Source organism: Sander vitreus, chromosome 6 (assembly GCF_031162955.1).
Source record: "Sander vitreus isolate 19-12246 chromosome 6, sanVit1, whole genome shotgun sequence".
NCBI classification, from domain to species: domain Eukaryota; kingdom Metazoa; phylum Chordata; class Actinopteri; order Perciformes; family Percidae; genus Sander; species Sander vitreus.
Window position 1 is genome coordinate 17,227,632 of NC_135860.1, and position 23,318 is coordinate 17,250,949.

Consider the following 23,318-nt stretch of genomic DNA (forward strand, 5'->3'; position numbering starts at 1 on the left):
CTTCCAGTCATACTGCAGAGCCAGGCCGAATGCAGTGTCTAGGACAACGCTCGAGCCACTTGGATAAAATTTCAGGGACCCATTTCCCAAGGTGAGGGGCAAGTTCATTTTCTGTCCGTTAATCTACAAGTTTAAAAGCAAGAGCAGACAATGTAAATGAACAGTTACAAAAAGTGTACGTTTCATTTAAGTAAGTTTAGTATACTCACCCTAACGTGATTAGGATGCTTATCTGCACTGTGTGGATGGTGGAGGCAGTAGCACTGTTCAAATATGCTTGCTCTAAATTAATCTGTAGTGGAACAGAAGCATTTAAGCCTGGACAGATCGTCTGAACTAAAGTATAGTTACAGTTTCCATGTAGGACAAAATCTCTTTCATCAAATGTGCGGAAATAAGAGTCACCCCATGCAAAGCATAGTTTAGTTTTCAAAGAACTGAGTGGTTTTCTATTTTTGATAAAGCACTTCCATTTTCCACAGTGCTACTCTTCACAAGAAGCTGTACCTGAAATAAAGAGAAGTTACCACTGACCAAATAACCAACATGTAATACAAAGTCATTAAAAAAAGCCTCAGAACATACCTCTCTCACACAGTGCTGGATATAGTCGTCTGTTCATGGTACTCAGATAGTGTCCCACATCTGTGTCAGTGGTAAGAGAATTGGCATCTTTATTATCAGGCAGCTGAGCTAGGTTGAGCTTCTGGGAGAAGCTAACACCAGACTTTAAATCTCCTGTGCGAGTACTGTTATCTTGCTGCTTACTCATATCACCTGAATCAAACATAGGTACAGTCTGGCAGATATCATCAACAGATGGCAGTACTGTTAGAGTTGAAGGACCCCGTGCATTGCCAGATCTGAAGTAAACAAGTTGAAGAGGACAATCACTAATAACGCAAATTTTATCCGAGGTCACAACTGGAATGGCCTTCATAATGCCACCAATGAGAGACAAGTTATTTCGCCTGGTGCTGGTGGTGAAGTCCAGTTCAGAGTTGATAGTAGCCATTGCCAACAGGAAACTGGAACTCATTCCTGTGTTTACCAAGGGAGGGATAACATATTCAGACCCCCAGTGTGTGACTGGTTTTAGTTCAGCAAATCCATACAAGCAATCCCCAGGTGTGTCTTTAGAGCAGGTAAAACCAACCACTACACCTACAGCTTCCTTGGAGATTAACTCTGAGCCAGACAGGCTGAAGTCGCTCTGGAGGTATGCACTCTGCAGCACCCCTATATACAACTTAAGGACGCTACCCCTGGGGTACATATTGCCTTCAAAGAGCACTTCCCCTGAAAGGAAGATATCCACTGATGTTCCCTGGTCTGAGCTGGTGATCACCATCTGGCTGACAGCAGTCTGGTTAGGGAAGTTAGGAGTAATGGGGTAGTAGTGGGTCCCCCAGGAAGACACGTCATGAAGGAGACTGTGGTCACAACCAGTACAGTACAGAATGAGGCGAGGACTGTAACAGACCTCAGACGTCACACTAAGAAGGTTGGAGGAGCGATCACTGGTCATTCCCACAGACAATGGCAGGTGAATCGTCTTTGACTGGCTAGCAGAGAGGAATATGTGTTGGACGTAGCTGCTTTCTAGAACCTTCACAGTGACTGCAGTCCAAACATCAGTGGCTGTGATAGTTACTTTATGGTCAACATTTGCTGTTGAGTCATTATGAGGGGGAAACAGAAACTTCCTACCAGGACTGGCCACGGACAGGCCTGCAGAGGAGAATACAAAATTGAGTTACACTTTTTTTTATTCAATATAAAATATTTGAATATGCTCCCTCATCACAACTGTAGAACATGTACATATCAAGTGAGCAATAACATGTTTAACAAACAAAAGATGCAATACTCTGACAGCAGTTGATTGTAGGACAGTAAACAGTAACATCTATTCAATGAGAGCAAGTTTCCCCGCCCGTACACACAGCAAGTCCACTTTTGTAAGAGATAAGACTGGTGGTGTCAGATTTCAACAAGTTCAGCAGCCAATGAAGTACATTGTTTCCAGTTCCTGACTGGTTACACCTGTATTAACATACACTCACTGGCAGTTTTAGTGATAACAAGTATCTTGGTGTGGGAGCAACAACATACCAGCAGTGCAGAGACGACTCTAAACGACAGCTCATTTAAATGTAAGTTCACCTTTCAGTTAATATTCTAAATGAGTTAACTTCCATTAAAGTACTGTATTATTCCATACACATTGATCATCTTTCAGCTTATACTGTATGGGTAGGGTTTGCAAGTAGTAGCTAAAGTTAATGACACTAAAGCAAAAGGATCATATAGAGCACTGCAATAAAAAGGCAACTATGATCTATTTTTACATAGCCTACATGTAATGCCTTTTTTCACATCCCAATGCAAAGAAAAGACAACTGAGGATTTTTAAGACAAACTATAATTCCCTTTAGCAGTGCACAGATTAGTATCTTTTGTTGTTTCTAAGGCTAGACATAGCCATGCCCCACTCATCACTCAAAATTAGACAACTAGAAGGTAGACAGCAGAACTGTTGAGACTCGAGTGTTGCAGGTGAAAGAGAAATAATATAACTAACTGCTGCAAATACTGACAGAAGGGATGAAGGTAAAAATAGACATAGCTAAGCAACCAACATGCTGGAAAAACTAGTCAGGTTACACTCGTTGTTGAATGTAGCTTTATCACACCTACAAACAATTAGCCTATGCCACTTACCAAGTCCCAAGAGGCACACCTGGAGCAGCAGCACATACTGCATTACTACACTGCAACAAGAAAGCTTGTCATGAATGGAACGATATCGATTCGGTTTCCTTACAGCTGATATATTTTAGGCTATTTGAATGCACATTAAACAATAGAGAGGAGCTAACAACACACTGCCAGAAAGGAGTTTAAGCTGGTCTAGCACACCTGTGCTACGCCTGTCAATCAAAACGTGTGGACGTCATCATTTGTCGACTAATTAGGCTACAACTGCCAGGTGACTTGATTGTGAAACGTAGCATAGCCTATCATTTAAATGCTCAGGTACCTTTTTTTGCAACTTTTGGTCCAGTTAAAATAAAAACAATCACCAATCACTCAATTTTACCGGAAAGTGTGGCTTCCTAACGTATTTAAGAAGCATATCATAAGGTATGCATAACACTAAAGTGATAGCTGAATTGCTATATCACTTTAGTGTTATGCATACCTTATGCTATTATCAGCATTCACACATAGTTTCATAAATTCAGGAAACTGTCATGACAGCAGTTATGACACACGGAGGAGTTTTCCGCAGAAGCTTGACTGAGAGGTAAAATTAAGGGTCAGTTGAGCGCGATATGAGGTGGCTGTGAATCCCCTTGTACTTGAGAATAAAGTTGCTCTGAACTTGGCTTACACTGCAGCAAATTTCCTGTTAAAGAGTCGGCTCTGCTTGTGGCTCATCTGACTGACTGTGGTGAGTTGCATTTCGGGGCAGAGATGAAGAGTCACACAAGGATATGCTTTTAAAACCATTCCACAAACGGAGTACACATTTTGCATTAGAACTGTCTCTTTTTTATTGGTAGGTTATTGGTCATATGTTGTCAGTACTTGGCTATAATGTAATAATACGCAAATAGAGTAACGTTACGTTACTAGCATAATGGGATTTTTTTGTAAGCTAATTAGTATCAGCATACAGCCTGCAGTGCACCTTTTTGTTGTTTTTATACCTCCGTATTTAACCTTTCAGCTCTAACAGCAGTAGCTTACCGTTTTTTTTAATACAGAGTCAATGTTCTCTCACTTCCTGTGTGTGTAAAATAACATCCACAGTGTGCTCATGAGTTGTGACCTGTTACGTTATTGTGCGAACAAATTAAGTGTTTTCTGCTGTTGTTAAGCAAGCTGCTTGCCCAGGGAGTGTCGGAGGTGAAGCAGGGGCACCAAACATTCGTTAAACCCTTTACATCTCGTCTTTGAGTTTTTGTGTGCACATTTTGTGTTTCTCGTAGGGATGATGAGGCTGAATCACTGGGATAGGTCTTGTGATAGTGTTGTTAACAAAACAAAGACAAAACCGCTTTGTCTCCATCTGATAAAACGTAAACCTGAGGTGTACGTGCCCAGGGTTCTGTATGCCCTGAATTCGGTGCTGATTTAGTCACGGTCGAGGTGGAACATGCCAATATTTTGGTGTAACCGTAGGAATCATATCTGTTCATTCTTGTGTGTGTTCACATGTTTTGTATTTTTGCACACACACACACACACACACAGAGAGAGAGAGAGACTGATTGGCCTGGTACTCAAAAAGTCACCTACAAACCACTTCTATTGGAAATAACTGCTTGGTTGACACTGGTTTGCATAGCACCAACTGAGGTATTGTGAGTTTTGCTTTATTTTCATTTGATCATTTCCTTGTTACTTTGTTTGCGGTCCAGTGGCATAGCAGAGTATTTTGTGTTATAGAAAAAATAAATTTGCATCAACCTCACTTAGATAAACACCTCCGGTAGAGATGGCAGAGTTAAGTAAATATTTCCATAAGAATATTTTCTCTCTTCACTGAACCAGAGAAAGCTACCACTTTTATAACATTTGGATGGCAATGAATAACACATTATCGTGGTGCTTTTTGTCCCATTCTCATTCACTTTTTTCCCTTGTTGTTGGGCTCATTGTTTATTAGAGCAAGTCTGTTTTAGTGTTGACACATCTTCACAATAATCCAAGTTTTTATTTGCTAGCTTCTTTCTCTCATATTCTTTTACTTGTATTTGTTTTCCTACAAAACTCTCTAGGCCACAGTAATTCTAATATCTTTAGTGATTGTTATCACTGTTGTCAAAGTCTTGTCAGCAATGCACAGTGGTTGAGCAGAGGGCTGTTATCAGTGCGAGCAGATAATAAAATTGATAGTCAGTGTCTCTGCAAGTAGTTCTGTTTATGTGCATGTAGTAAACCTCTGTTTGTGTGTGTATTTTGTTGATATAGCTTGTACTGGGTGGGTTGGAGGGAATGGAAAGTGTTCATCATTCAAAATTAAACCTGGTAAACAAGATTTATGTGTTCTGTGGGCTGGCCTGGCCAGACAGGTATGAGGTTCAGGGTTAATCTTGTCAGTGGAGAACTGCATCGGGGAGAATGGAACAAAAACAAGATAAGTTCACCCTCCAGCAACAGTACAGTATATGCCTTTTCTTGCAGCACTGCACTCTAGTTTTCTACATTACCTTCTATGATCTTTGAATCTCTAGCCAGCAGTCAGCTGGTATGTCTGCTTTATTAGCAAGTCACTGGTTGTTTGTTGCAAATTGGGTCTGGTATTAAAGAGCAAATTCAATCGGCATTCAAATGTACAAGAAAATATTACCCAATTTGAAAATAATACAGGCGTCAGGAGCCATTTTGATACAGAGGCAGTGGACTGGGTTGATAAATATTTCCAAATTGGATCAGCTTATTATTTCACCCAAAGCGACTCTGAAAAGCAAATTGGATACAGAAGGGGATTTTATTTGCAGCTTCTAAGGTTGTTTGCATTTGGAGATTTACTGCAGCTATTCAAGAGGCCAGAACAGCCCACACTACACTCCCTCTCCAATCAGCCTCGGCTGTGTGATTAACATCTTTTTCATATAGTCAACCAAAATAGTTCTTAATGCTGTTTGACTAACTTAACATGAAGATAATCTTGTTATGGACTGGACTGTACTCATTCTTTCCTACAGCGTGGACATTTGTCTGACATTAAAGTTTCTAGACATCAACTACTATGGCAGCATGTAGATGAGATTACAGTTTATGGTCTTTCATAAAACTGTCAAAAAACATATGGAAATAATTAACTGATGTTGACCAGTATCCATTATTATTGTCCATGCCTTTTTCACTTCCATTCACCAAATATGGTGAGCATTATCCACTTCCTTAAATTGTAGCAATGAATAGGAAACAGTAAGTTGGTAACTACTGTGTGGGGGTATAGGGTGGGTGTTGTTGTATGTTCCACATAGTCATTAACTATAAAGGAAATAAGGACACAATGGGCATGGCTAACAATGAAGAGGCAACATTTGGCTCAATGGGAGTGTTGTGTACAGTACTGGTTTCTGATCCCATTCCAACCTCAATGGCTAAATCTGACCAATGAGGCTTATCTGAGACCTAGACTGGAGGAGAGGTCATTACCATGTTTTATGGTAAAAAAAAACAAACATTCATATTGTGTTTGACACAGCTGGGGCTTTGTTTAGCAGGCAAGGAACATCTGTGTTTCACATCTATGTGATGGTGATGTGGAGCAGAGGTAGGGTTTGTTTTGGGCCATGAGGAAGTTGTAAGATTTCTCCTAAAGAACAAAACAAAAAATAAAAGTTGCTGGATAAATATGACTTCAGGTGTAATCAAGCTCATACTTTTTCTTTCCCAATTAGCATGACAAGAATAATGCTCATCAGCATACAATAAACTAAAATATTTATTCATTTTTTTTATTGGAAGTCATTAGACACTATTTTTGTTGCTCAACACCTGGCATATCATGTGGACTTTGCATAGGGAGGGGAAAATGGTGAATAGACACTTGTTGACAGCTGACTCTGACAGAATTCTCAGAGCAGTTTTTCTGCTGAGCACTATGGGAAATAAGGTTGTCATTCACTGACCGCCTCGCCACCACTCAACTCAGATTACAATCTAGATTTGCATGCATACTTTAAACCAGTTAAAACTGTACAAGGACTTGTTAGCTTATAAATTGTAGTTTTCCACTGACTAGCCGTATGTGATCCTGAAACTCAAAGTGCCACACAAGCCTCAATAATAGACAGCATTGCTGCTTTCCATCTCACCCTATCTCTAAACCAAAACACCAAGATTCCACGCACATCAATGGCTGAATATTAATAGCAGATATTTTTAACTCGGTTTTTTCCCCCCCCCCCGCAGCATTTGAAGATGATGCGATTGCTGTTCCTCTGTCTGCTGCTGCTGCTGCCAGCTGCTACTGGTATGTTCTCATCTCTGTGACGCTTGCAGGTGATAAACATCTAATCAGGGTCCATGCATCCCTGCGCCGGCATGTTTTCCTCACCTACCTACCTACGTATGTGAATGTAAAGATTAATGTATGCACTCACTTTTGAAGTGTACAACCGCCTAAAAGGCAAGGTGGTACAGTAAAACAAAGGGTTTGCCTGATAAAAATAGCATTAAAGCAAAACATGCAGGTTGAAATTAGTAACAATATTCCCAGTGCTGTACTTTCTTGATATAGAGAGGATACCAGAAAAGAACAGCAGATAGACTCCGTCGAATACATCTAATACAAGTTTACCATTAAACTTACTATAGCCTGAATACTTTTTGCGCTGTAATCTGAATGTAGCAGTATTCTGGATTGTGATGAATATGAATCTTTAAAAACTGTACTGTGAGTATTTTAACTTTATTTACAACTTTGCAACATTTTTTGCAGCTGTTTCAAAAGAGATTGAAGGATCAGCTAATGGAGGTATGTAATGCATCTTTATCTGTAAAATAAAGGAAAAACTTTAGGAAGCCTTTCAATCAGCTGGGCACACTAGTCATAGTGCTATCCAACAAGTTATTAAGTGAATGTAAGTGGTTTATGCATGAAGTCAATTTACGGCAATGTGAACTTGATGTGAACTAGTGAATTTCCTGTCAGAGAATAACTTAAAAACATGATGTAGATTGATAATGCAGTGTCCTGGACAAGAAAAAACACATTTTCTATAGGTGTTTGATTCTCACTTGAAACTCTTCCGTTTCTTACTTAATGGTTTTCATTCCTTATTTACAGTTTTGTTATTTACTCACAGTTTTGTTTTGCAGTCACTTGCTTATGGGTGTGGTTTCTTATTTTCACCTTTGTTATTGCCTACGATTCAGATGGGTTTAGGTTTCCTGTGTACAGTATTGATTCTTGTTTATAGTTTTAATTTTTTTTTGCTTTCAAACCTTTTGGTTCTAAACTGACTTCATAAAACCCTCAATCAATAGTGTTGCTAAACGATTAAATGTGCTGTCTGTATCGTGTCTATTGTACAGTAGAAGAATACTGTTATTATTTGAAGTTGGTCACACTAAAGCATGCATTTCTGTACTCTCTGTACAAGCATCTGATCTCTCCTTACTTCACAGATCTGTATGATGATGATGAGGATTCTATTTCGCACACAGGTGAGTTTATTACCTCAGTTCCCAAGAGTGGATTGGAGGGCAGTCGGATTTTCTAGTTTCTTTTGCATCACACCCACAAACACTGTAACGACAGCTGTCCAGAAGAGTATGTAAAGGTTATGGCCTCTGTAATTATTGTCAGTAAGGCAGCATTGTGTGTAGGGAGCTCTAGTCCTGTGAAATGTGTGGGGCTGTGGCCCCTGTTGGCTTTCCCTCCTCCCAACCATTAAGCCTTGAATGGAATCAATTAACTCCCCGGAGGGGCCTTGTGGATTCTGCCGTAAGGCCAATGAACACGTCGACATCTCTGCCGTCCTGCTGGTCAGCTAATCAACATTGGCATTCTCATTCTCTCTCCACGCCTCTCTCCGTCACTCCTCATCTTGGCTCTGATGGACATTTGATAGAATTACAGAACTGTTTAGAACAGGGCAGTTGGCTCTTGGAGAAGCAGCTTTTCTCCAAAGAGCTACAGTTCCTCTGAAGCCTCAACCCTCTGCCTCTCTGTAGACACAAGCTCATGCACATATACTTAATTCCATATACCTTTTTGTTGTATTTTTGTCTTCTATATGCAGTAGAGTACACTTGACATCAGCAGAACTCATGTTTACTGTTCTCTTCTTCTCTTTGCCACTTACAGAGATTCCACATTTTGACTCAGCTGCAGATAAAACTACTGGTCTAGAAGAAGGTGAGAAAAGTATTTTAATGATAATAAGTGTTATACCGTAAATTAAGTAATAAAATGTTAGAATATATAAGTATAGGGGATTCATGATATCAATTTACCTTAGTTATTACTGCTTGTTTAATACACTACCACTTTTTCTCTTGTAGACCAAACCACCATGATTGTCATAATTGTAGCTGTGGTTGCATTGACTCTGTCAGTTGCTGTGATAGTCGGTAAGTATTCTGTGTTTTGCTAAGACATAAGGCAGTGAAATCTAAAATAATGCTGGTTTCATTCCCATAGTTGATAAAATGCACTGCTGTAAAGTCCTTTGGTGCTTGGCTGGAATTTCTGTAGTCCCTGTGTGCCTTTTAGAGCTATTAATACATAAGCAAATATGAACTTTTCTCTTATTTAGCCATGACCTTTTTCCATTTTTCTTTCTTGCAGCCATAATCTTAGTAAGACGCCACAAGTACAATCAGCAGCAAGGGTAAGGTCAAATTTCTCCACTTTAAAATTTGATATTTGAGAGATGCATTTTTCACTTTACACTAACTAAGTCAGCGTGCAGGTGACAGAACCAGTCTGGTGGGTAACTGCCTTTCTGCTGCCTTGTCATTGAGCCCTACTTCACCCAACTCTCAGCGTGAAAAAAAACAAACAAAAAAAACACAAAACATAACCAGCATCCACTCATCTTAGCCTGTCTGGACTTGTACAGCAATCAGTTACATAGCCAGAGGGCCTCCACCGCCACCACTCAACACACACCACTAACCCTTCCCATGTTAGCAATCAAACAATAGTAAATAGACAGTGCCCAAAGCTTACCTCATGCTCTGAGGCCTCAGTAGATGACTGCTCAAAAAATAAAACAATCCTGTAAAGATGATCCAGGCGTCATGACAACAAACTGCCAACAGCATTTAGACAGCAGAACAGTCTAAACCAGTTATACAGAGAGACGCTCTCTCTTCGCTTTTCACCACCCTTCTACACCTTGCTTATTTAACCACAGTTAGCTGTAGCAAGGCTTTCTGCAGACTAATCAGTTTCTTTTGTTCTGGGGTGCAGTAATACATGACCTGCAGTTCGGGTCGGAGAGGTTACAGAGTTCAAGTTAGTCTCCAGAGATATCCATGCAGCAGGAGAACTGCCATTGTGGAGCAGACACCCAAGACAATCTGCAAGGGTTAAATTATTTTGCAGGATTACTGGCTACCTCCCGGGGCTGCAGTCAGCTCTGGCAGTGTTTGGTGCTGACTGATCGCTCTGCTGAAAAGAGGCTTAATCACACAGCAACCTCTGGCTTGTTGGATCAACAGTGCCTTGCCAGGTTTATAAGTCCCACCTGGGGATGAGCTGTGTTTTGAGGTGGTGCAGTCAGCGTGCACCTGTCAGAGCCCTGCAGCATAAGGCAGACGTGTCGTTTCCTGAATTCCGACATGCAGCGATGTTTCTTGTGTCTTTCTGCTAACAAACTGAGAAAGAACCTAACAATATCTTGAAGATGACAGACTTTTGCCCTGTCTCCCCTCACCCCCTTTCCCTGTATTCCCTTTCTATGGCCTGTCCTCCCTTTTTCTTTCTTCAGGATCTACTCCGTGCCTACAGAGCAGGACCAGAAAGGGGCCGTCTAGTTCCTGGTGGAGTAGCAGTCCAATACACAAACAGACAAGAGAGGAGCAATGCACCAGGCTATGTCATCTCCTACTCTTTGACTCAGGACGGTTAGACTTCTTTGCACAGCAGCCTGCTTCTCCCCATTCAGTTCATTACTCCTATCAGTACAAATGCTGTGTGTGCGTGTGTGTGTGTTTTGTCTTTGTCCCAGCCGTCTATACTTACATACACGCAATTTAGCCAGAGACATTTGGAACACATTCAAACCTTCTAATTGGATTCTATTTGAGGAATCCAAATCAAAGCCTGTGACTATGGCTTAAAGGTTCTTTTGTTAAAAGAGATAATTTAGCACAGCCAATGCTCCCCCTTTTCTATACTACCTGAAACAAGAAATTATTCCCGCCAGCTATGCAGTGAAACTATTTTCGTTTGATTTGGTGCATGTGGAACCGACCTGTCTGTGTAAAATGAATGAGACAAACCATGCTATTCCACACTAAGCCAGCGCAGTGCTCACTTCATTCTCCTATTCACTTGTCTGACACCTTGTTCCTGGCCCATTAGGAATGACAGAAGGCAGTGCAATAGGAAGATAAAAACCTGTCCCCCGTCTTCTCAACCTCAGTAAAAAAAAAAGAGGACAACAAGTGTAAATAGCCGAACATCTTAAGTGTGAATATCCTCTTGCAAGGCAGCAAATTAATCACGTCATGAATGATGTTTTCTTTTCCCCTCTCTGTTTTGTTTTGAAAGGCTTTCACTTTAGTCAAAGAGATTGCAAATACTGTATATTAGCTCTCTGAATGCTGTAGAGTTCATAGTTCAGAGTTTTAGATTAATGCCTCACACTGGTAGAAGAAGCTGTGTGTGTGTGTGTGAGGGAGGGATACAATCTCACGAATCAAATAGTGTTGGGGATGATTAAGAAAATACCAGTAATGCCTTTGTTTCATACATACAGAGAATTATGGCTTCTCTGTTTTCATTTAAATGGAAATCAATCATGACTTATGAAAAAAGAAATGCAATGGCTGCCTTATTTGTTTCAATAGAGAGAAGGGAACTTTCTGTGGCAAAGGTTAAAGGGGAATAGGACATGCTCCTGTTTAACATGACCTTATTTTATTTGTGGCTTCATGAGGACACTTATAAGGGAGTAAGCATAACTGGGAATGGCTACATGACTTTGCTCTTCCACTAAATCTTGCAGCTAATCTCGCCACTGGGGACAGGGCCTGGCTCTCGTCCAGCCAGACTTGAGAGGAAAAACAATTTTGCAGTCACGTCCTTATCAGGGTGTACAGTGGGTAAAGGTATGTGCTGAAGCATCAGCTTAAAAAAATGATGCATCCCAGTTTAATTTAACACAAACAAATTGGCAGATGTGATTATTGTGTGCATTTGTTTTACCGTTCATATTTGAGCACTGTGTGTACAGTATGTGTTATTTTTCAAAAGCGTAGCATTGCCCAAAACACCTTCAATATCTGTCAACATTTCAAAGGGAGGACAATTGGACAAAAATTCTAGTACAAAACATTTCAGTTTTTTGTCTTTGTAGTCTTAAATGCAGTATTTGGTCCAGCCTGCTCCTTGCATGTGACCAAATTCTACTCATTGATTCCCTCCTGTAAAGCCTCTCTGCTGTAACATTACTAATAAGTAAGTAATATAAGTAAATATAAAAGTTGAGCTTTTGGCTTTTGTTTCTTTTTCAATGGGATGTATGTGGAAATATGTTACGCTTTTTTTCCTTATTTTAAACTTGGCAATTTCTTTTTTTCTGTGCAGGCTAGACAACTGTGACCCTGAGAGCTCAATGTACTGAAACACACTAAAGAGACTAAATGCAAGCAAATGAATAAAACATCTTCATCAATGTGACAACACATGAGCTGCATTTAAAAAAAACACACTGCAAATACACACAAGCAAACTAAATACAGAAATGTGCTGCACATACATGCAAGTTCTGTACAACTTGCAGCATTCCTGTATTTAGTATTTATATAGTTTTTGCAGCATGTTTCTGTATTTGGTTGTTCTGCAGCAAGTTCTTTTTCTGAATGCATATGCAAGATGTTTTCTACATTTGCATGTATCTTGTCTAGTTGCATGTGTTTTCTAAAGTTGCAGTGTGTAGAGCTTTCAGCGCCACAGTACTAAAGGCGTTGTCCATCCTTACACAATTATTCTAGCTTTTAATACATAATATATTGTATGTATTTACAGATATACTGACCTATATATTTGCTTTAAATCTCTTGATGGAAATGACTAAATGGTCTTTTTTATATGTGTTAAGGGGTGATGTCTTCTCTCCACTGTTCATTTATAAATTGTGTGAAAAAACTATGTTGTGGGAGTCAATTATTTGCCAAAAACTCTTTTATGTAAAATATTTGTATTTTGGTGTCATATTGCAGCAAAAGAAAAGTTTAAATTTGGACTTAATGTTGCATCGTATGCACTTGTGTATCCAAATGAACCCATACTGTATGTAGGCTTATTGTTTGTGCCAAGGGCATTCACATTGATTTTTCATCATATATCAGTATGTAATACATAACAATTTATCTCACAAGAAAACAATTGCAGTCATATCATGATTCTGTTTGCACATCTGCTCTGTCCTTGATTTTGTAGTGAATACTACTGTATGTTATGTAGGTATGCTGAACTTTGTTGATTTTGACATTAAATCTGTTCTTCTCCCAGTTTGTTGTCTGCATCATTTTGATGCCATATGGATGCAAAGATAATGCCAGTGGATCTTGTTTAATCTAGGGGCTTTACTCATTTATAAGCACAGAGCCACTAAGAGGCTTAGACACCCCTTACTAAACATCACATTTTTGTTGAGATTGAAAGTGTAAAGAGCGTGCAGTATCTATCAGGAAGAGAAAGTGAGCCAGCTTCAGTTTTAGATCCAGACGGAAAATAACTGTTGCAAGATTGTCAAATATGGGCTGTTATTGGGTTATTCTTCATAACCTTTAATAACAATCCTGGCTGTGAGACACTGCCTATGGCTGTGTTATCAGTTATAAGATACAAAGGTCATTAGAAACAAGCCTGCTTCATGGCCAGAGGTGTTCTTAAAATATGAATCATCTCTTCATTATTTGCCAAACTAAATAATCCCTTTACTTTTTTAGTGCTGTTTTGCCAAGTATACAAATGTCATTTGACAAAGATGAAGCGCGTGATGGTTCTAGATTTTTTTCCACTCGTCAGAATGATTCATGTTTTCTATGTTTATTTAGTGTTTTTCTACAGTATATGACAGTGTTACCAAGCAGTATACAGTCAGTCCAGATTCACACACATGCTCCCAGGTTGTGGTTGAGTGTTTTTCCATTGATGAACTCCTGGTTGGTTTCTTGCAGCTCTGTACATTTATCAAAGTATACATGCTCTCTCTCTCCTTATCCTTGGACCACTCGATAAGTTCTGGAAAATAAACATGCCGAACATTTAAAGAATCAAGCACTATTTAAGCAATCAATTATATTTATCAAACAGAATTATAGCTACCACAGTAAGGAAAATAAACAATGTGGTCACCCAACAAAAATCAGAATCGTTTTGATCTATTAATCATCACGGAGATTTTAGTCGGCATTCTGTTGAGCTAATATATATATGAAGTGGCTGATTGTTTGCCATATATTACCCAGTAGCCTGTGATATATAAATTACTTAACTCATTCAACTGCAGTTTCCCAACAGCGTAATATAAGCACGGCTACCCTTCGTGCACATTGATTAATTTAGTCAAACATCACTTTTGTCTATCAGCTTTCATTGTCTTAAATTATTCAGCACTTGCACTAATAATGGACCTCTCAAACTCCTTCTAGAATAAATGAACGAAAAAGCTGTAAGTTACTTACTTAGATGACTTCTTGCGACAGCTAGGCAGCCGACAGACCCTGCCACCTACAGTTAGAGACAAGCTTAAGAGTGAGAAGGGCAGTTGACAATAATTGCAGGGGGTAACAAAAGTCTGGCTTTCGGAGTCATACTTACAGCCAACAACCATGATACCCACAATGAAAAGTACTGCTGCAATGGACAGTCCAACATAGCGCAGTGACTCATAATCTAGACACATAAAACACAAATCAAACACTTAACCATATGGACACAACAGGTATAATAAGACAAATAACAGTCAAATGGAGCTTCTTACCATAGGTGAAATGTTTGTCCCTAGTTTGATCTAGAAGAAGTAAAAGCATAAAGAAAAGTATTGCATTGAGTTTTACTGTTGAACACAGGACTCCTCTACAGGATGAAAAAAAAAGAGAGAGGATCACCGGGGAACAACAGTCAGAGATAGCATGACAGATCTACTGGCCCCACTGACATGCTGATGATGGTGTATCAAAACCCTATCTATGGTAAGCCAGCACAGCATGAGGACACACATATCTTATCTCTTCTTGCATAAGGTACAATCAATCATTAATCTGTAGGCAACAGAGGAAGTGAGGTGCTCTGTTCTACCATTCCGCCATGGGTTTTGTTTGGAAGACAGGGAATGGGGATACTGTCAATCTGCTATGAGATAACAATAAAACGGCATCGCCTGTGGCATTTAAGGTACGGTAACTATGAAGTAGTAGAATTTTTAGTCACCCCAGGCAACTGTGGTGGTTCTCTTAGTTTTGGATGGGGAGGATGTCAGTGTAGATCCTGAAAAAACAGACATTAAAAAACATTAGTTTCCTTGACTTTTTTAATGTTGATACTCTAGACCTATTTATATTCTCTATTTAACATCAATAACGTCTAATATGTATAATACACAGGTTTTATAATGCAAATGCATAATTTCATATATCGGATCATATTTTATCTGGGACATATTGACTCCTTATCTTTGTCATACAAGTCCATACATAATTACTTATCATTCAATTCCGGGTGCATTCCTATGTTTAACTCCATTTTAATTGAATTTCTGAATATTTCAGTGGAATGGCGTATGAAAATGTAGGCAGACACTTTTTAAAGCATGTCAGCGCTCTCTCTCTCTGTCGCTCTCACTCTAGTTCTCTCCCTTTCCCTGGTGCTGTAAAATGAAGCAGAAATACTCCTCTGTATATCTCAACGAGGACAGGGAATTACCTCATAATTAGTTTTAAAGTGAGAAAGCTTACTGTAAGCCTTTGCTATTGGTGTGAGTGGCTGTTATAGCCTGCTGGAGTGCTCATGGTCTATCTAGCAGCCAATGGCTCTACCAACTGGGTGTTGAAACATGTGATGGAGAGGGTGCAGATTGTTACCTGGAGCGGGGGTGCGCTCTGTTTGTGGTTTTGTTGTTCCCTTATTGAGAGCTAAAGGGACAGGAACGTAAAAAATCACATCAGATTGAATTTAAATTATGGGTGTCACGTATACAGCACTAACAACACACCACTACCTGTTGAATTCTTAATTTCTGATGTGGTGGTGTTGACATAGACTGGGTTGCTGGTGCTAATGTGTTTGCTTGTGGTTTGTTCAGCAGGGAGACTTTCCGGGGAGGAGTCAGCAGCTCTGGTGACTCTGCTTCCCAATCTTCTTTCTGTCACATCAAGAAAGCAACTGAATTACATGAAACTGAAAAACGCCTGATGATCAATACAGATAGATAGATAGATAGATAAATAGATAGATAGATAGATAGATAGATAGATAGATAGATAGATAGATAGATAGATAGATAGATAGATAGATAGATAGATAGACAGACAGACAGAAGAGGCCGCAAAGAGGCATTTCTCAGGATAGCCATGAGTATGCTACCGTACCAGTGGGAGTCGCAGCAGCGGGCATTGTTGAGTTTGCCATGTTGCTCACAGACTGCATTTGATCCGCCGTTGTGGGAGTCTGAGCCCTTGACACTGCGGGGGGTGGGAAGACACATTTTAATCACCAAAAACACAAGTCATATGAAGCCTCACATGGCCTCGATAGCTACAGTAAACTTTACAGGAAGAACAAAGAGCAGTGTTGTTTACCCCCAGTGGTTTTGTCAAACAATGCTGTGATGTATTCCTAGCAGAGGCCAGACTTGAGAATGTATGAGAGTATGTCACAGTAATAGTCCTGTGAGTGGGGCAGTGCGGCACAGTTACAAAGAAGTAGCTCTTACCAAACCTCTGGCTACAACAGAGCTGGATTGTTGTGTGAGACTGCGGCACAGTGAGGCCGTTGTCTGTTTACTCACTCAGCACCTTCCAATTAATGCTGAAGCTCTACAAAACCTCTACTTTCTTGGGCTAATGCTGTGATTCCAACTATTTTAATGAACCCATATGTGGGGAACATGACTAAGGGTGTTACGATTTATTACTGACTCTAATATTTGATGTCAGATATGTTGTGTGTGGATAAAAACCTTTATTTTGTTTGTAGTAAACTTTTTATATTACAGTCATCTACAGTTCTAAGATGTTTAACGTGAGTTTATCCCTTATCTGGACCAAGATAGTTGGACCTTTAGTCTTCCAAGCCCATTAGGATCCACATTATAATGTATACTTCTTACAAGTTATTACATTATCTTAGTTTTAAATATATAATAAGACTTTATCTAAATCCGTCAGCACATAAAGGGGAACTCCACTCTGAGAAAATAACCCTGATGACATCATACATATGAGCATTTACCCAGCAGTTATAGGGTCTGCAAGTCTTACTGGGGACTGCTTAATAAGTTCATCCATCCATCCATCCATCTTCATCCGCTTATCCGGGGTCGGGTCGCGGGGGTAGCAGCTCCAGCAGGGGACCCCAAACTTCCCTTTCCCGGGCCACATTAACCAGCTCCGACTGGGGGATCCCGAGGCGTTCCCAGGCCAGGTTAGAGATATAATCCCTCCACCTAGTCCTGGGTCTCCCCCGAGGCCTCCTCCCAGCTGGACGTGCCTGGAACACCTCCCTAGGGAGGCGCCCAGGGGGCATCCTTACCAGATGCCCGAACCACCTCAACTGGCTCCTTTCGACGCAAAGGAGCAGCGGCTCTAGTCCGAGCTCCTCACGGATAACTGAGCTTCTCACCCTATCTCTAAGGGAGACACCAGCTACCCTCCTGAGGAAACCCATTTCGGCCGCTTGTACCCTGGATCTTGTTCTTTCGGTCATGACCCAGCCTTCATGACCATAGGTGAGGGTAGTAAGTTAATAAGTTCCCAAAATTTAATTTACATTTAAAAATAAAATATAAAAATAAAAAGTCCCCCAATTTTATAGAGATGACATACTAGTGTACTAGTATGTCATAGTAGTGTACTACTAGTGTAGCCTACCCCTGTAAGTTGCTAATTTACAAATTGCAGCTTAAAGCAACACGATACTGAAAGAAGAATTAACAAATTCTTCCTCCTCAAACAATATGTTGAACTCATGAGCAATAACACACAATTTGTGACCAATGTGGCTTCTTTTCAGCAAAAGTTACATACACTCACCTTTTAACATGACAAGCAGGAAGAAAGTCAAGGAAGTCAAATACATCTGAAAAAAAAAAGAAAACATTATGGGGGGAGGAAAAATAATGATGCAGAAAGTAGAAACCGAGTTGTAGCTCAACTGGTGTCTTAACAAATTCTCTTTCAACTGCATGGTGCAGTTTTATCACAACTTGTGTTTGCCACTTTATCTAACCCAGAGCCCCTCAGATATTACATGTGACTCCATAGATGAAGACAGGTCATATAAATGCAGAACCCCGATCTGTTGCAGAGGATTGGAGCATATACACAACATCCAGACAAAATTGCTGCTCATTAGCACACAGAGATACAGTGTTAATTCATGTCTCTTTTAGCCACAGCTATGGGGATACAGTTGGATAAATGGCAAATTAAAGAATTGAAGTGAGGGAGCCTTCAATCTAGAACATTTTGTACAAATCTACCAGACAGGAAGTTGCACTCATTGAGGTTTAGCACCACATGGCCACTTCTTCTTCCTAAAGCAAACATCTCCCACACTTCTCACACGGCATGACAAAAAAAAAAAAAAGAGTCTTATTAATATGCCAAACTTCATAAGATACACATATCACAACTACATTTTTTTTGTCATTTGTCAAAAATGAGTGATCGAGGCAGCACATTGTGTATGCAATCCTCCCACACGTGTCTCTGTTGAACTTCGTGGCACTATTTTCGTCACATTGTTTAAGTTTGCTACTGTCACCAATTAAAAAAATGGCATTGGAGGATGTGTCAAAACAACTCCTTTAAGCATAATGGAAATCCTGCACTGGTGAGCAGCATTCTCTGAATCAGTGGAAAAACATACCCTTTCCTCCCCCTCAAAACATATTGCCCCTAGCTTGAAACAAACCACTACAGAAAAAAACAGAAGTAGGCAAAAAGCTGTCCGATATTGCATGATTTTACAGCAACTCAGTGAACAAAAGCTGCCAAGCGGGCGCAGCAGAGGCAGGTAGACTGACGGATGGAAGCCTAAGCAAGTGGCTCGGTTTGAATCCACCCCCAGCAGAAAATTAATCTCGATCTTTGACCTATTCTGGTGGCAGCTCGTCCTCCGGGTTTGGAACAGTGTGACAGGTGAGCGTGTGTGGCCATCATGAGCTGTGACAGCTCAGATTAGCAGGTCATGCCAATCTTCATTTCACTCCAGAGCATATGTCAAGATGAGGCCTGTTTCCCCTGGGCTATACAGGCATCTTTCCCTTCCCCTAGCCTCACCTGCTTGCCTGTTGTCACATCGAGCACTCTCACTCACTCTCCGTCTGTCTGTTCATCCACTTGTCTGTCATCCTCCATCAATCTCCTTTCAGTCTGCCTCACCAAAACACCCCTCAGCCCTCTGATATTTAGTCATCCATCCAGGCTATTATGCTTACCTTAGTATCCATTCTGTGAGGTGCCTGAGTCCAGAGATTCATCCACGGCCTCATTATCCACAGTGCTTTCCTCTGTATGTCACCTCTGAAAGGCTGATGGGCTAACTGCTAAGCAACCACACCCATGTACTCACCATCGCTACTTCCTCATCCAATTGCCTCAACTGTGTTTCAGTCTTTCAGTCTCTCGCTCACCCACTCTTTCTCTTGACATGGCCTCCTCCTTCTTGTTCTTTGGCTTCCAGACTTTCACTCTCCCTCACTCTGCTGTGATCTCTGTCGGCAGTTCAGCTGTCTCTCAGCACGGCAGCTTGTCTTCCTATTTTAATTTCTGTTTTCCGTGCAGTGTACTGTCTTTAATTGTACCTGTGTGTTTGTCTGTCTGTCATCCTGTCTTTCTCCATGTTTATACAATCTGTTCTGTTCACAGGTCCATCTGTCGTCTGTGTCCATGTTGCTGTCTCACAAACAAGAAATGAATGACCTTGTTGTAATGAAAAACTGTTGATCTACTTCAACATGCAGTAGGTGAAATATTTAATAATATTTCTTCCTTTTATTGGTGAAGTATAATCCTTCCTTAAACACAGACATTGAGGATGTTCTAAAATATGTGTAGCTTTAAATAGATATATATTTTTTTTACTTTAAATACCAACTTATTAAACAAGCATCTACTCTATATAAGCAATTCTTGAGTATATTTTTAAACATCTTAAAATCTCATTAAAAAGTCAGTATCTCTTTTGTGAACACACCTAACTCCATTATCAAATTGGCAAAGCCAAATCTGTAGGTTTTTGTCTGGTTTTTCAACTACTGCTTCAAGCCTGCAGGATTGATCTGTGTGATTGTGACCCAACAGCATTACCCAACTGAGAAGCACAAACCTAGACTGTTACAGCAGACAAAGCCTGCAATTCATCCACACCACACTAGCAGAGGACAGTCTTTGTCCAGAGTGCTGGGGATGCTTTTGGAACAGCTTGTCCTCTGTCACATTTCTACAACGTGTGTTGCAATGTGGTTTTTCTCAGGTTTTTAGAGGGAAAATATAAACAAAGTGTTAACTCACCCACTTGTATGCTTCCAGTCAATAATCTGCATTATGAGATGTAACTTGGCAAGTTATCACAATCTGCTTGTACACAAATATGATTAGAAAAATGTCAATCTGTTAATATAACACTTAATAATGTGTTCCTTTTTTTTCCATTTTTATCATCACTCTTGCTGGGCATTTTTATTGATTACAGGATTCTGCTCTGCTTTTTATTTTTTTCCCCATCAGACAATATTTATTTTATGTATATAGATTTACATATATGTGTAGATAAACATTTAAAAATATATTTGAGAACAACTTGTTATTCTCTCCTGTTGTCCTTTAGTCATCTTTTTATACCTGTGTTGGAATGGGAGTATGTGTGCATTTAAATGAGTGAGATAAATTCAAGGATTTAAATGTGCTTACATATGAAAAACAAAAAATACACCCAGGTTTAAATGTGACTTGAAAAAGAAAGACATATTTCTTTTGTTAAATATTCTGTGTATACATTTGGGGGGAAATACCAGGAGGGTAATGTTTGTTTGGATTTGAATTTTGTTTAATGAAGCCTTATTTTCAAATGGAGACACATGTGGACTGTAAGTGTGCAGTGTTTAAATAATGATACAAATCTCAACTTTTTGTTGGTTTACTGTTTACGCTCTATATAAGTACTTCTACTTTTCTGTGGTTTTATTTTGACTCTTGCCTTTCCATGTGGTCTGCAGTACATACACTTTGGCCAGTATTCAAACTCATCTACAGTAACTATGCTCTTTCAGATCTGCCGGGATCAAAATAAACAACTAATTGTGTTTTGCTTCCTCGTTGTCTTCCATGGACTACAGTTAGATTTATTCAGTTGTATTCTTTCATCCACGTTGGAGGGCAAATAACATCCTCATTACTGACAACAGGAGAGCACAGCGACGAAGTGAGTCATAATAACTGCCAGTAAAATTGTGCTCTAATTTGTAAAACCTGTAGTTGCTTTTGCTTTGATTTCTATTTAGTTCAAATTGAAAATTCTGAATAATGAGAGCAATGACAGGGTTTGCAGAAATTTGAGTTAGCTCCCCACTGGTAGCACAACCTGTTAAAGTGATGAAGGAGTGTTATTCAATCTCATATTTGTTTTCCTAAAAAGAAACAAAGAATAAAAGAGAGTGCATGAAAACACTCCTACAGCTGAGGTAATTAAAGTCTCTTATTTGTTTCTCTTCTGACTTAATTGTGTGCTTGTACAGCCTGAATGTTTGAGTTCCCTCGAGATTCTTTGGAACGCATCATATCAAAACGTTCATGAGGCGAGTGAGGAAAAATAGAAGTTGACATACAGTATTGAGTTGTCAAGCCTTCGATTTAGCAGATTACTGTTCCTGCCTGAGCCGAAATGATGCATCATGAACAGGCTTTTGGTATGAACACAGCAGTCATCTTGACAGGTCCTTAAACAATTGTTCAGTAATGAGACAAACATTCCTTGACAGCTCATGATGGAGAATAGCGAGCCTAATTGAGGGAACGCAGCTCTGTGAAACATTTAGATTTATCTCCAAGCAGTCAGGCCACATTCAGAAACAGAATTTTGTAGGTTGTAATGTGTGCACAACAACAACCTCCCCAGGATTTAAACATCACCTCTCTCAGTAAATGTTCCCACTGTATTTTACAGTAATAACACAAAAAAGAGTGATGTTGTGTAAGGATTGGTCCAGCTAAAGTTCAATCATGAAGCAGACCACATCATCTTCATCAAAAAAAAAAGTGGACATTTTTACTGAGGAACAGTAAGATTGTACCCTTTTTATGCGTGCTTGAGAGAAAAGCAGAAGCTGGAAGCAGAACTAGGATGCATGCAAAACGGCTGAGTGTACAGATATAATAAAAGCCCAGTCACTTTTTGAGTATATTACAAGACAGCAGGAGCCTAAAAGAGCCATGGAAACTTTGAGGAATTTTCTGATCTCTGCTCAGTGAACATTAAAAGCAAATGCACAGAGCACTCAAACCTTGTTATTGGAATCTATTTTTTGGATGTGTTCTGTAGGTTATCAGGCTGGCTTGTCAATGACAGCATCAGTCCACACCTTCAAATGTACATCATCAATACATATGAGTCATATATATATATATATATATATATATATATATATATATATATATATATATATATATATATATAATCAAGCTGCCACTTCCTCGTAACACATACTGCTGCTGCAGGCATGATGGAGAAAGATAGCAGCACTGAATGGCGCTTTTTATTTTCCAAAACTCCCGGACGGCTTGTAGACAAGTTGAAAGCCATATGCACATTGTCACATAAGCACGTCAAGCTTGAGCTACCACCTACGGAGCTAAGCATAGTAGTACAGTTAGCGTGATGCTAGACCACTGGCCCTCGGGGGGCAGGGGAGAGATGAATGTTCGGAAATAAGAGGTTGCTGTGGCCCGCCGTACAGGTTAGTTTGACCAGATTAATCCATTCCATATTGACGTTTGACCCGGACCGTTCTAGCCACCATTCGACTGTAAAACGAAGGAGGGAGACGAGAATGTTCTGCCTGGATCATTAATTGGAACATTTACTTGTAAAAATCTTCTTCCTGCCAACCCTGGCTACCGAAATCTGGTGCCACTGATATGTCTGCACTTCTCTCTGATGCTCTGAAACACAAACACCGCTGCACATGACGCTAGTTAACACTATACTAGACAGCAGCTAACGTTAGCCTACCGCTAGCTAGTAGCTGGATTAAACACGGTTAAAATGCTGACAGCTAACGCTAAACGGTGTAAAGTTTGAGTGTGTTTTACTGTAGAGGATTCAACACCGGGATGTAACAATCTGCAGCTGCCGTCGGAGAAACAACACAGACGGTGCGTTCAAT

The 23,318-nt window shown here is 39.9% G+C and overlaps 3 protein-coding genes across 6 annotated transcripts; 1 reads left to right on the forward strand and 2 right to left on the reverse strand.

Annotated features, from left to right (window-relative positions):
• Nucleotides 1-574: 574 nt before the first annotated feature.
• On the reverse strand, nt 575-2,767 carry LOC144519012 (IgGFc-binding protein-like). Its single transcript, XM_078251895.1, has 2 exons — nt 2,725-2,767; nt 575-1,731 (listed from the first exon to the last, which is right to left on the reverse strand). Exons 1-2 carry the CDS (start codon nt 2,765-2,767, stop codon nt 575-577), a joined length of 1,200 nt encoding a protein of 399 aa, XP_078108021.1.
• LOC144519778 (uncharacterized) lies at nt 2,047-13,218 on the forward strand. 4 transcript variants are annotated; one of them, XM_078253192.1, is made up of 8 exons: nt 2,047-2,156; nt 6,940-7,000; nt 7,469-7,504; nt 8,158-8,196; nt 8,840-8,890; nt 9,037-9,105; nt 9,323-9,365; nt 10,470-13,218. In XM_078253192.1, exons 2-8 carry the CDS (start codon nt 6,949-6,951, stop codon nt 10,513-10,515), a joined length of 336 nt encoding a protein of 111 aa, XP_078109318.1. In that variant the 5' UTR covers nt 2,047-2,156; nt 6,940-6,948; the 3' UTR covers nt 10,516-13,218. The 4 variants fall into 4 exon arrangements, with proteins under 4 accessions (XP_078109318.1, XP_078109319.1, XP_078109320.1 ...); XM_078253193.1 differs by lacking the exon at nt 2,047-2,156 and adding an exon at nt 3,328-3,457; XM_078253194.1 differs by lacking the exon at nt 2,047-2,156 and adding an exon at nt 3,487-3,565.
• On the reverse strand, nt 11,962-19,702 carry fxyd5 (FXYD domain containing ion transport regulator 5). The gene is made up of 10 exons (XM_078253190.1): nt 19,374-19,702; nt 17,965-18,010; nt 16,303-16,395; nt 15,933-16,076; nt 15,796-15,846; nt 15,146-15,202; nt 14,697-14,726; nt 14,534-14,608; nt 14,398-14,443; nt 11,962-13,954 (listed from the first exon to the last, which is right to left on the reverse strand). Exons 1-10 carry the CDS (start codon nt 19,425-19,427, stop codon nt 13,930-13,932), a joined length of 621 nt encoding a protein of 206 aa, XP_078109316.1. The 5' UTR covers nt 19,428-19,702; the 3' UTR covers nt 11,962-13,929.
• Between the last annotated feature and the right edge of the window lie 3,616 nt (nt 19,703-23,318).

What these genes read in the sequence shown, in the direction of transcription:
- LOC144519012 (XM_078251895.1), bottom strand. Translation starts at nt 2,767, where the DNA reads ATGCAGTATGTGCTGCTGCTCCAGGTGTGCCTCTTGGGACTTG. An exon ending in GGTGTGCCTCTTGGGACTTG is followed by an intron (nt 1,732 to 2,724) that starts GTAAGTGGCATA and finishes TCTCCTCTGCAG; the next exon opens with GCCTGTCCGTGGCCAGTCCT.
- LOC144519778 (XM_078253192.1), top strand. Translation starts at nt 6,949, where the DNA reads ATGATGCGATTGCTGTTCCTCTGTCTGCTGCTGCTGCTGCCAGCTGCT. An exon ending in AACTACTGGTCTAGAAGAAG is followed by an intron (nt 8,891 to 9,036) that starts GTGAGAAAAGTA and finishes TTTCTCTTGTAG; the next exon opens with ACCAAACCACCATGATTGTC. An exon ending in GTCAGTTGCTGTGATAGTCG is followed by an intron (nt 9,106 to 9,322) that starts GTAAGTATTCTG and finishes TCTTTCTTGCAG; the next exon opens with CCATAATCTTAGTAAGACGC.
- fxyd5 (XM_078253190.1), bottom strand. Translation starts at nt 19,427, where the DNA reads ATGAGGCCGTGGATGAATCTCTGGACTCAGGCACCTCACAGAATGGAT. An exon ending in CGCTGCTGCGACTCCCACTG is followed by an intron (nt 16,077 to 16,302) that starts GTACGGTAGCAT and finishes TTGATGTGACAG; the next exon opens with AAAGAAGATTGGGAAGCAGA. An exon ending in AGAAATTAAGAATTCAACAG is followed by an intron (nt 15,847 to 15,932) that starts GTAGTGGTGTGT and finishes CTGTCCCTTTAG; the next exon opens with CTCTCAATAAGGGAACAACA.